This window comes from Diplotaxodon limnothrissa, linkage group LG20 (genome assembly GCF_057381915.1).
Source record: "Diplotaxodon limnothrissa isolate DT_005_m linkage group LG20, D_limnothrissa_male_GT1.1, whole genome shotgun sequence".
Taxonomy (NCBI): Eukaryota; Metazoa; Chordata; class Actinopteri; order Cichliformes; family Cichlidae; genus Diplotaxodon; species Diplotaxodon limnothrissa.
In genome coordinates, this window is record NC_140615.1 from 32,138,956 (window position 1) to 32,151,179 (window position 12,224).

Genomic DNA, 12,224 nt, shown 5'->3' on the forward strand with positions numbered 1-12,224 from the left:
GAAACACAACAGGCTCACATAACAGTCACGCTATTAATTTTTTTGACATATAGGTTTGCCTAATTTCCGATTAAACTTGAACGCAGCATCGGCATCAAAACAAAAGACGCACGATTCATCGGCGCAGTGCATCACGTGTTACAAAAGCACCAATGAGCTAACGCCGGCTCTGTACCCGGAAGAGGGATTTTCCTGACAGGTCCGTTGTGATTTTTTTGACAGTGGTTTTTGTAGCTTTGATCTTTGCGGATGTTTTCTGAATTTATATATCACTTACCAGCAGCCTTTTAGCACTCTATGTCTGCCATTGAAGGCTACCGTTAGACCCATTTTCTGGTCAGTATTCAGTCATTATCCGGACATATGCTCTGTTTAGGCTCAGGCTGTATTAGCTGAGAATCTCTGGCGCTGTGACTCATTACTGAGTGAATGCATGCAGTGTTTGCAGTCTTGGGTAGTTACTGGAGAGCATCCCGCTCTTGTGTATCTGGGAACATCGTGTTCCCACATCTATTGCTAAACTTAGCTGAAATTGAGCTACTTACTAAAACTGCGCAGTTTGTGAGTGTACCTGACACTTACTGTAATGTTCAGGCACTTAACAGTTTTTATTTTGTGCTGCTGTACATTTACTGTGCAGAGGCAGCTTACTGGTACAAAATATGATAATGACTTTTAATTATTGATAATGAAGGTGTCAGGCCGTGGGGTATCGCTGTTCTTATTTGAAGTAAAGCTATGGTATTTAAAAGTTAATTCTCCTCACCCGTGCTTATTTCCCAACAGCTTCACCCAGTCATTCCATGGCCGATCAGCATGAGTCCATCGATCTCGGTGGTCCTACAGTGGACTCGTCAGCAGCTGCAGTGCACAGCTGGTTCCCCAGTCCTCCACCACCCATCTATTCCTGTACCCTGACCCCTGAACTGGTGGCCAAGGCACGTGAGGAGCTCCAAGAGAAGCCAGAATGGCGTCTACGGGATGTCCAAGCACTGAGGGACATGATACTTAAGGTAGGGCAGAACAATGATGCCTTACCAAGCGGCAAAAAAAAGAGGGCAAAAATTGGAAAGCTTTTGAGTAACATTCAACTGGACCTTTGGGAAGAATTTGAGAAGTGTGAGTAAGGAAATACAGGAAGGAATTTTCAGTATGAAATGTAAGTGTATTCATATATGCCAAAAATAGCCTACATGCGATCGGAAAAATAATCAGTTCTTTTATTAGGCACTTTTCAGGGCATGTTTGCAGCACTGGGGCCTAAATTTCACCTACAATCTATAGGTGTTAATTTTTTCTACACAGGAAAGTGATCCGTTTTATCTCCTCACTTTGAAATAGATCCTTTAGCACTAAAATAGTGAATTTAAATCTCATTCATTACTTTTGGTACATCTGCAGTGTGTGGTTTATGCAAAATCTCAAGGCATCCCAGTGTGCCTCAGCTCACCATTTGAGAACCACTGTGATAAAACTTAATATGGTACTCAAAAAAAGAAATGCAAGTTTTATATTGTGAAGTAGTTTTTAGTTCCAGTTGTTTGGTTTTAGTCAGTGGCAAGATTGGTGATTTGTTAATTTGTTTAACACAAATGAACTCACTTGTACAACCGAGAACTGGTTCAGTTTGCTGTATTCTCTTGCCAGTGGAATCAGGGCACAATAAAACAGTGTATGCACAGCATTGTTATCAGTGGCACCATGCCACGACTGACTGACGTTGACTGGGGCCAAGCTTTTGGCATTCTGGATCCTGTTGCTGCAGCTTTGCGTGTCCATGAGAGCATCTGATCGTATTGTTCTTGGTGAAATTCTGACCAGACTGAGGTACCGAGTTGAGGTGCTCTAACCTGAACTTGTATTACTCCTGCAGCAGCGCCCTGCGGCTTTTTCAGCAGGACAGTGTCTGCTTGATATATGGCCTGACACTGTCAGAGTAGAACAAGCCTTTCTGGAACAGAAGAAAACCCAGACACTTTATTTGCCAGCTTGCCTCCTATTGAACTTGCTTGCTTGGGTCATTATGTTCATCAGAGCCAGTAACCAGTTCACAGCTCCAGGCCACATTCATGCAGGAATAGAGAGCAATTCCTCAGCAACAATTTCCTGACTCTTATCCGGTCCATTTGGAGATGGATAGCTGCCTGTGTTGCATCCAAAGGAGGTTATATGTCCCATAAAATAGCCTGTATATACATATATTATGGTCTTGGTCTATAAACTCTCCTTAAAACACAAACTTCCATTTGTTTTTAGGATAGTATATTAACTTTTAATACCCTAAAAATATAAAGCTGATGTAATATTGTATTATTTGTGTTTTTGAACTTGGGAACACCTGCCATAGCCATTACAATGGTACTTTGAGAACTTTGGCAGGTGTTTCTGTTTTTCTCTGAGGACAGATTTTGTCAGTGCTGTCCCAAATATATCACAAAGCTTTAGATGTTCAGAATTCAGATTTAAGGTTGTTCTTGAAGGTGGATGTGGGGATCTGATTCCACGTTGTCCCGTTTCACATCCTTTATTTTAATTTTTTTATGTATTTGTAACTCTCCTACATGACGTTTAGGAAAAAATACAGTGTGTGATTGCACTGTCCAATATTCCAATGACACTATGACCTGTGACAAATGTCCAATATTCCAATGACACTATGACCTGTGACAAATGAGTATGGATTTTAACTGCACAGGTCCTGTGTTTTTCTGCTGTAGTGTTTTGATAGCATTAAAAAGCAGTGAATAAAGGTATTATTGAACAAGGCCAAATTTCAATTGTTTGTCAATTAAAATATTTTTTCTTATTTGTTGCATTTCAGCAGCACTGAATTCCATGTGAATTATCTTTGTTTGTCTTGCAGACATTTTTTGACAGTGGTTGGAGTCTCATAGAAATAGAGTCTCATAGAAATATGATCTGTAGTTTTGTTATTTCCAGCAATGAGGTGGTCCACCTCTGAATTCTTTCTTTCCTCTTCAGCCTATAGCACTGAAGGCTCAAAGTAAATTTATTATAAAATGTGTGATGGACGTAAATCATTTTAAAAATAAGGTTTTGTTTTTTTCCCCTAAAACGGTGGTACATGTTCTTTATTAGTGAAGGAAAAGTCTCAAAGGTTTGGTCCTTTGAACAAAGAAGGTTCACTAAAAATAAACTGAAGTGCCCATGTTATCAGAATAAAGGATCCTTTTACTGGTGGCTAAATGGTGAATTTCTAATAGTTTAGAGTTTAGTAATAGCATTGACACCTCGCAATAGAACAGATTTGTTTTGGGTTTTTTTAAGGTGTTATTTTCAAGCAGTTACATTGATACAATTATTCTGAAAACTTTTTAAAAGATTATTTTAACCAGATTCTTTTGTAATGATTTATTAGTTCCACTTATGCCAGCTGGGGATTGGTCCGATAGGTACAGTATGGGGTGAGCCCTCCCTTAGAGACAGGCTGAAAAGGAGCTAGTTGAGGTGGTTTGGACATCTGACCAGGCTGCCTCCCAGGTGCCTCTAAGTGGGGTTTTCCAGTCATATCCTTCTGGGAGAACACCCCAGGGTAGACCCAGGAGATGCTGGATTATCTCTCGGCTGGCTTTGGAAACACCTCAGTGCTCCCCTTGAAAAGTTAGAGGAAGTGGACAGGGAGGAGTAGTACTGGGCATCTCTGCTTAGACTGCTGCCAGTGAAACCCAGGCCTGGAGAAGTAGTAAAGAATGGACAGATGGATGCTAACCAAGCTTAATTTAGCCATTTTTCTCAGTGTTTTATTTTGTTTAGTCAGAAGCCGTATTTTGTTTATTCTAGTTGTTGCCATTCATGACCTTCCCTCTTTTCTTTTTTTTTCAGTTAACTTTTTTTCCCCTCTTGGCTCTGCAGGAACAGCCCAATCTCAGGACACGACTTGATGATGCCTTCCTGCTGCGCTTCCTGCGGGCTAGGAAGTTCGACTATGACCGTGCCCTGCAGCTGCTCCTCAATTACCATGCAGGACGTAAGGCTTGGCCAGAGGTGTTCCAGGACCTGAAGCCATCCACAGTGAAACACGTCCTCGACCTGGGCTTTCTCACAGTGCTGCCACGGCCGGACCCCAATGGAAGATACATCCTCTGTCTGCGCCCAGGTTGGTGTCGGCTTCATCGTCACTGGAAAATTCACGCAATACTCGATTTATCTGACGCATTATTCGTTCGCTCACGATGCACGATTACTCACTTCTAACTGTTTTACAGGAAAATGGAAACCAAATGATTACCCATTTGTTGACAATGTTAGAGCGATTTATTTGACTCTGGAGAAGCTGATTCAGCCGGAGGAAACGCAGGTGAACGGCATTGTTATTTTAGCAGACTACACCGGAGTGGGCATGTCACAAGCATCCAATCCAGGCCCGTTCCTCGCCAAAAAAGTTGTGAGCATCCTCCAGGTATGACATCAAAAATCGAATGTTAGCAATAATGAGTATTATTTGATAAAGCCACTATCTGATGATGATATTCTTATGTCAGAGGGGATTAACTCTGCTAGTTTCACCTTGAGATGGTTACTTAATGAATCACTATCTCAAAATGATTCTTATTTTTGATGATATAGCAGTAAAAAATGGAATTAGTGCAACACTTGAGAAAAAAACTTGTCAGTCACAGCAGCTCCTGAACGCTGCCTGTGGTGTTTTGTCGTGACTGCAGAGTGTCTGATATTTACATAAGTACACAAAGCATGTGTGAATCATTTGACAAGGCCCAGCTGTGACTGTTTTCTCTTCTAATTCACAGGATGGGTTTCCGATCAGAATCAAGGCCGTTAACATAATTAATGAGCCGCGGATTTTCAAAGGGATCTTTGCTATAATTAAGCCGTTTCTCAAGGAGAAGATGGCAGAGAGGGTAACTATTCTTGTACTGTCTCTGACTCTTTTGTTTGGAACAAAGGCCCGCTTTGAATCGTGCCCCTCATTTTATTCTGTAGCCTGTGTTTCAAACCGATAGTCTTTTTCATCTGTGAAACTGAAAAGCTAAGCATGTTTCCTTTTCAGAGAAATAAACCAAAATGGTCAAACCGAACAACAATTTTTCAAAATGGTATGGTAAGCCTTGTGTTGTGTTCATTAAAACGCATAGTAACACATCTGTAATTAACACTGGGGTCAACAAAAACAAGCTGTAAATGCAACAGTGGCATATTATCTGTTTTTATGTTAATATATAAACAAAAACAACAAAAAATCAGCAGGTACAGTCAAAATAAATAGATACTAGTTTGGATATAGTAAATGCACCTCTGTGTTCAAATTTGATTCTGTGCATGGCATTTAGTGGTCAGATTATTTCATTTTTCACATTTTTGCTCACAAGAGTGGCTTCTTGGCATACAAAGGGTGGTCAGCAACACTTATCACATTTACACATGGCCAGCCCCCATTCCAAGTCTTCTTCTTGGGCATGTGCAGGCAGCTTGCAGTGTGAGTGCCATTTTTAGTTTGCTCAGTGGACGCCCTTTTTTGACCACTTTCACTGTCACTGGTGAGTCTGAAAGTCTCCTTCTAGGACCATGCTGTTCTCAGACAAAATATCCTCAGTTTCTAAGCTCAAAAGCAGAATGTCAAGTGAGAAATGAGACCGGGAGCGTTCTCGTGATTTTTATTTCAACAGTGACTGGGTTGTGTGATGTCCTGAGGCGTGTGAGGGCGAACATCCAATAGAATCGACCTATACTGTTGTGCGTGCCAGCACGTTATCCGGTGCCAACATAGAGCACATTAAAAACACAGGAGTTATTTTGGCCTGAACCAACACAATCTTTTCTCACCACCTGTCCTGCTTGCCAGATTTGGCTCACTGAAGCTTCATACACTTCCATAAAATCAGAGTCAAGTTAACACTGCAGGAGGCTCAGCGTGCATTGCAGATGCAGAAGTACAAAGGGACAGAAGTAGACTTCCTCTGAGGGATGTAAAAAAAAATAAAAAAGCTGGGCTGAAAACAAACGAACAGAGGTGCACGAGAAGGTGTTCTTGAATGTGAGGTTGATTTTAATTCCTGAACCTTTTTCATAAAACATCTCAAGTATGAAAATGGCAAAGGTGAAGCTTTGTAGGAAGGTGAAAGTTGAAGGCAGTTACCTGATAAATCTAAAATTACATTCATCACATTAAATATTAAAGCTGCAGGTCGCTGACAAGTCTTTGTCGTCTTCTTACACAGTACATCCTCCACGGTTCAGACCTGCGCTCCCTGCACCGGAACATCCCACGATCGGTCCTGCCAGAGGAATACGGCGGCACCGCGGGCCAGCTGGACATGAGTGCGTGGTCAAGACTGCTGCTGGACTGCGAGGAGGAATTTGTAGTGGAGTTCTGCCAGCCGGATCCACTAGAGGGCGTGGTGCTTCCAGAGTCCATGCTCTTTGAAGGAGAGCAGGCCAGCGGGCATGATGACGACACCTTCAGGGGGCTGCGCTCTCAGCTTTACTACTGTTACTGATGTTCGCTGTAGTCGCAGAGCTCCCATCACTGAGAGGACATTTTCTGTTTCATTTAAGAAACACGTGTGTAGACTTTTACAGGGCAAGTTGCCAATATTATACATGATTTATTTTACTAAGTAAGCAGCACTTAGGTGGTATAGTCTACTGTTGTTCACATGTGGCCCAGCATTCAATCATTCATCTATGGCAGCTCCAGGTACTGGTTAAGATGCTTTTTTTTTTCATACATTGATGCATGTTCAGCCAATATTGATGACCTCTAAGAACTGATTATCGGTGGGGTTTATAATATTGGTTCACAACAGATTTTTCTTGCCATCCATCCATCTTTTTCTGCTTATCCGGGGCCGGGTCGCGGGGGCAGCAGCTTAAGCAGAGAAGCCCAGACCTTCCTCTCCCCATCCACCTCCTCCAGCTTGTCCATGGGAACACCAAGGCATTTCCAGGCCAGCCAAGAGATATCTCTCCAGCGTGTCCTGGGTCTGCCCCGGGGCCTCCTCCCAGTAGGACATGCCCAGAACACCTCACCCAGGAGGCATCCTTGTCAGATGCCCGAACCACCTCAACTGTCTCCTTTCGATGTGGAGGAGCAGCGGCTCTACTCTGAGCCCCTCCCGGATGGCTGAACTTCTCACCCTATCTCTAAGGGAGACGCCAGCCACCCTTCGGAGGAAGCTCATTTCTGCCACTTGTATCTGCGATCTTGTTCTTTCGGTCACTACCCACAGCTCGTGACCATATGTGAGGGTAGGGACGTAGATCAACCGGTAAATTGGGAGCTTTGCTTTTACACTCAGCTCTCTCTTCAGCACAACAGACCGGTACAGCATCTGCATCACTGCAGCCGCAGCACCAATCCGTCTGTCGATCTCTCGCTCCCTTCTCCCATCACTTGTGAACAAACCCCCAAGACACATAATCTCCTCCACTTGGGGTACGAACTCGTCCCTGACCTGGAGTTCGGCACTCCATTCTTTTCTGGCTGAGGACCATTGCCTCAGATTTGGAGCTGCTGATTCTCATTCCCGCCGCTTCACACTCGGCTGCGAATCGTTCCAGTGCAAGCTGGAGGCCATCACCTGATGAAGCCAACAGAACTGCATCATCTGCAAAAAGCAGAGATGATGATACCACCCAGGTGAAAACCCTCCGCCACTTGGCTATGCCTAGAAATTCTGTCCATAAAAATTATGAATAGAATCGGTGACAAAGGGCAGCCCTGGCGAAGCCCATCACCCACTGGGAATGACTTATTGCCGGCTAGGCGAACCAAGCTCTTGCAGCGGTTGTATAAGGATCAGTGTTGCTTGCCATTTCTCTAAAATCCTATTTTAAGATCGGGGACCAAATCCACAGTCCTCCTTTTGTGTTTAGCTAGGGTGGTGCAGTGGTCAGCACTGTTTCACATTGGCAAAAGACTCTCCAGGTTCAAACCTTGTTTAATATTAAGGGGTTTAATATTCTCCCTGTGCATGTATTGCCAAAGTCAGTTGGAGCAATCTCCAACCCTCTCTGCAACCCTGCAACTCCTGTGAATTTGAAATGCAGTAAAGAAAGTGGTTGGATTGATACATTTAGTTGACAATTATAGGTTGTCTTCCAATGTTCCTCTCTTTAATTCACATTCCACATGGAGATATCCTCACATATGAACTTAAAAGCTTCAGGAGTCTTAGGCTGGGATGCTTTCTACAGTATTGAAATGGTCTGCTTCAGGTTTGTTCGCAGTACTAGAAATACTATTTGATTTCAGCGAGCGTGCTGCCAGGTTAGAGCGTGCAGGCGGCAGCACACATGATGCCCACTCACAATTTTATCTGCATTATTCACACATTGCTGCAATCTGACATCACTTTTTGTACCAGGGAACTGGCAGTTTAAAGACCAGCCAGTTTGCTATTAGCGTGCATCACACACAGTCTTAAGTCCCAGAAAAGCCCCACGCTGCAATGCATGTTTGAAAATGGCTTTTTTGATATTGGACCTTCACTGTTGAGTAGCACAGAAACGCTGCCTGGGGAGAAAAACGCTGTAACTCTTGAAGTCATCCTCTTATTTGGATGATTGAGCAATGAAGGCTCGTAGCCTTTCTGCATCATATGAACACTGTGGATTTTGTCCTCAATCTTTGATAGCAGGCTCCCTACAGCATGGGAAAAACTGCTTTCAGTGTACACGTTTTTACCAGTTTAACAGCATTTAGGTTTCTGCGTGCGCTACCATCTAGTACATTGCCTTAAATGATGTTGGATTTGGTTGACAATTTTGTGTGCACCAAAACTCATATTTGTTCTCATCAGGACTCGTCTTACATAAGAGTGGCTATACTTCATCGCTATAAAGGACAAGAGAAAGGACAATGTCATAGATTTACCTAAAAAAGATTTAGCCAAATATGTAACTCAGAGTATTTCAGAGCCTTTGTTTAGCTGATGGTTACGTTTCCTGGCTTGACTCTTCTAAGAGGATTATCTTTTAAGTTCAGATAATCTGCCTTATGTTTTATTTTTTTGAAACCCGTTTGCCTGTGTTTCATCACACAGTCTTAACACAGGGCCGTTCCCGATCGCAGGGGTCACACGGGGAAATATAGAACATTGAGGCCTGACTTTACAGACCTCCAGTTTGCCAAATTGTACACCAGGCCATGTACAGAAATGTGCAATAATGTTGCATCTGTTTTCTTGCGGTAAAGCTAACTTGCTTTTGTTCAGTCTTTTGTATTTTTATTTTAAGCATGTCTGACTATAAGCTGTGTTGTGTTGCAGGATATTTGTTGTTGTGAAGACAGTAAAGGAAAAGCCAAACAGAGAACATGCTATTTGTGTCTTGTTTGTTATGTGGATGCTGTTGTTGGCATGCTGCAGGCTCTAGGGAAGTTGCGGGTATTTTCACAACATAATTGCATCTGTCTTGAGCTGAGTTTCCCATATTGGATTCATGGGTCTCCAAAGACACCACAAAAGCAGCGCTGGGAGAAGCATTCTGATCTTTTGCTTCGGTGCACTAACTTTAGGACAGTGAAGTACTCCATTGCTTGTAATCAGAAAAGAACATACAAAGTACTCATTTTTCTTCTCAGATTGCCATTACATTTATATTTTTGGAAAACTCTTAACATTTGAGAAGCATTTTGAAGTTTCCATTCGTCTAAGTACATTTTTATCAAGTTGTCACATGATTTGTGCCAGACTGCTGGTCTTTCAGTCTAATCTGTCATTCAGGTGAGTGCTAGAGTACCTGTATCTGTCCAGTGTTTCGACCTCCACGACCATGATGTTGATGGGCATAGTCCCAGTTTTTTTCCTTCGGAAGTCAGCCAACATCTCTGACATTCAGATGGAGGAGGTGATTTCATCCGGACCATTCAACAAAGTTCCTTACCAGATTCCTGTGCTCTGATTTCCGCCCACCCTCAATACACCCAACCAATGCAGTGTTGTCAGAGTTATCTACCTGTTTCAGCATGCTGCACTTCCACAAGGCTGGTAAGCAAACTGAAGAGGATCGACGCTGCATTGGCTCAGCTCAAAGTTGAAAATATTCAAATTTGGGTAAAGTTTACTATTAATTTTCTCTGAAACCTTACAGTTCATTGGGCTGTGAGCTGGAGGGGAAAGAGTGAGGGTAACCCAGAGTATGAATCCAGTGAAATATTTGCGTCACCTCTTAAAGTTTGTTATAACATTAATAATATAGACAATATCAAAAATAGTAGTCAGAAAATATTTTTTAAAGTTATTATTATATACTTAAGTGTCGTGTAAGAACATCAATTAATTCATATATATATTTCTAATATTTCAAAATTCGAAGTGGATTGATTAGTAAAATAGTGACAAATGCCAGGATACAGAAGACTCGTGTTTCTAAGCCAGTCGGCACCCGTACCGTAATATGCGTAAGAACGGTGCAACAACATTGTAGGTGCGGCTGGGGGTGCGGCTAGCTTGACTATGACTTCGCATGTGAGGGCTCATTGAATTACTGCGAGAGATAGCTGAAGGATATTGACGACAGGCGGAGCAAAATGTTGTAGTCCAGCAGGGTTTATGTACACAGCACTGTTGCAAGAGTAACACTTCTAGAAACATACCACATCAATGAGTGGAAACTTGCATCAAAGCACACTTGCACATTGTTTTTCAAACCAAAAAGGTTGAGATGTCAACCATATCGGCAGCAGCTGGGTCTAGATGGTCAGCAGTGAGTGAACTTTCAAAATAAAATACATATTACACATTTAAAATGGTACCTCAGAAGTAAACGCTACTTGTTCCTTACAGCAGCAAATGTAGTGCTATGAGTACATTTTTTGGACATCCTGTTTAGCGACAGTAGAGCAACACTGAGGATGAAGATGGCATTTAAATATGCTACTGTACCATAACTGGTTCTTAATTTTTTATTAGGTTAGTCTGGGATTTATAGATTTAGTTTATAGAATATATATGTATTTTAGACAATAATGAAGTATATCTTTCAGTAAAAATCAAAATAACTTGTGGCTTGTGAGCCTGCTCGTTTGCTGCTGTACCTCTGCCATCTGGAACGAGAACACAGAACTCATTAATTTCTTTTCTCTTCTCTCTTTCATAATTTTATCATTTTTTTCATCATTTAAACTTTATTTTAACTCTGCACAACCCACACTGTTATTGTTGCTCTGCTGTTTCCATGACGCTGGTTAACTGAGTGAGACAGTTAAAGGGGCACTGCACTGATTTTGCATATCATGCTCAGTTTAGTCGTTGAGAGATGTGAAAGCAGTCGGAGCTTTCAAAGGTTACAAAAAATATTTGAAGGTATTGTTTTTTATTGATTGTTGCGGATGGAGCTTGAGTCACTTTCTGTTTTTAGGTTATTAAACTGCAGAGAAGTGTTGACTAAAAACAAAACTGAGAATCTGGCAATAGTTTGACAACACTTTAGTGCTGAAGATATATCCACACCCCACTGGTTAGAAAAAATATTTTAGTTTTGCACACCTTAAATTTATTTTTAGTTCATTCTAAAAGCTAAAATACTATTTTCTATAGCTTATCACTTGTGCTTTTATTTAATCCATTACACCGGACCCATGACTAGGTTGTAATGCACCATAGTAATATATTTTTCTGTTATAGTTTTGCATTAAAATAAGTATACTTAAACAATGTCATACATTATTTCTGACTACCTGGACAGGACAACAAGCAATACTTGAGAAATGAGTGGAGATTCAGTTTTGATGGCCGAGCAAGAGCTATTTTTAAATATCCAAATGATTAGGAGCGACTGTAAGAATACTAATTTTTCTTAAATGCCATTTTAGGTTATTAATTTTAAACAAATGATAAAGAATTAATGAGGAAATTGCACAAATTTTGCTCAGTTGGTCGAAAAACCAAAAAGAGTAGTAAGGGCTGGGACCACACCTGCATCCTATTTTTCATTTATTTGCTTGGGTATGTGGCTCAGATGCAAAGGTCATATTAATACGCTGCAGCTGCATCATGGGGGAAGATGAAATTCAGTAATTTAACCGTCTGAGCCATTATGAAAGTGCAGTACTAAACTGGCCTGCAGAGTCATTTTAATTTTCTCGAACACCCAAAGTAGTGCCAGTTTATTAGGTGCTTAAAGGAAAACACATGTAATGCAGTGCACCGCTACCGCAGACTACATCACCCAAAACGATCAGATAAAAAAAACAAAAATCAGCTGTCTCAACACCAAAAGCTGAAGCCGGGAATGTTTGTATG

At 41.6% G+C, this 12,224-nt stretch overlaps 1 protein-coding gene across 1 annotated transcript; it reads left to right on the plus strand.

Moving 5' to 3' along the window:
* The first annotated feature begins 240 nt into the window (after window positions 1-240).
* Window positions 241-6,502, plus strand: ttpal (tocopherol (alpha) transfer protein-like). Its single transcript, XM_085344911.1, has 6 exons — window positions 241-336; window positions 787-1,013; window positions 3,874-4,117; window positions 4,227-4,420; window positions 4,770-4,880; window positions 6,198-6,502. The coding sequence occupies exons 2-6, from the start codon at window positions 804-806 to the stop codon at window positions 6,474-6,476; spliced, it is 1,038 nt and encodes a 345-aa protein (XP_085201037.1). The 5' UTR covers window positions 241-336; window positions 787-803; the 3' UTR covers window positions 6,477-6,502.
* The last annotated feature ends 5,722 nt before the right edge of the window (window positions 6,503-12,224 follow it).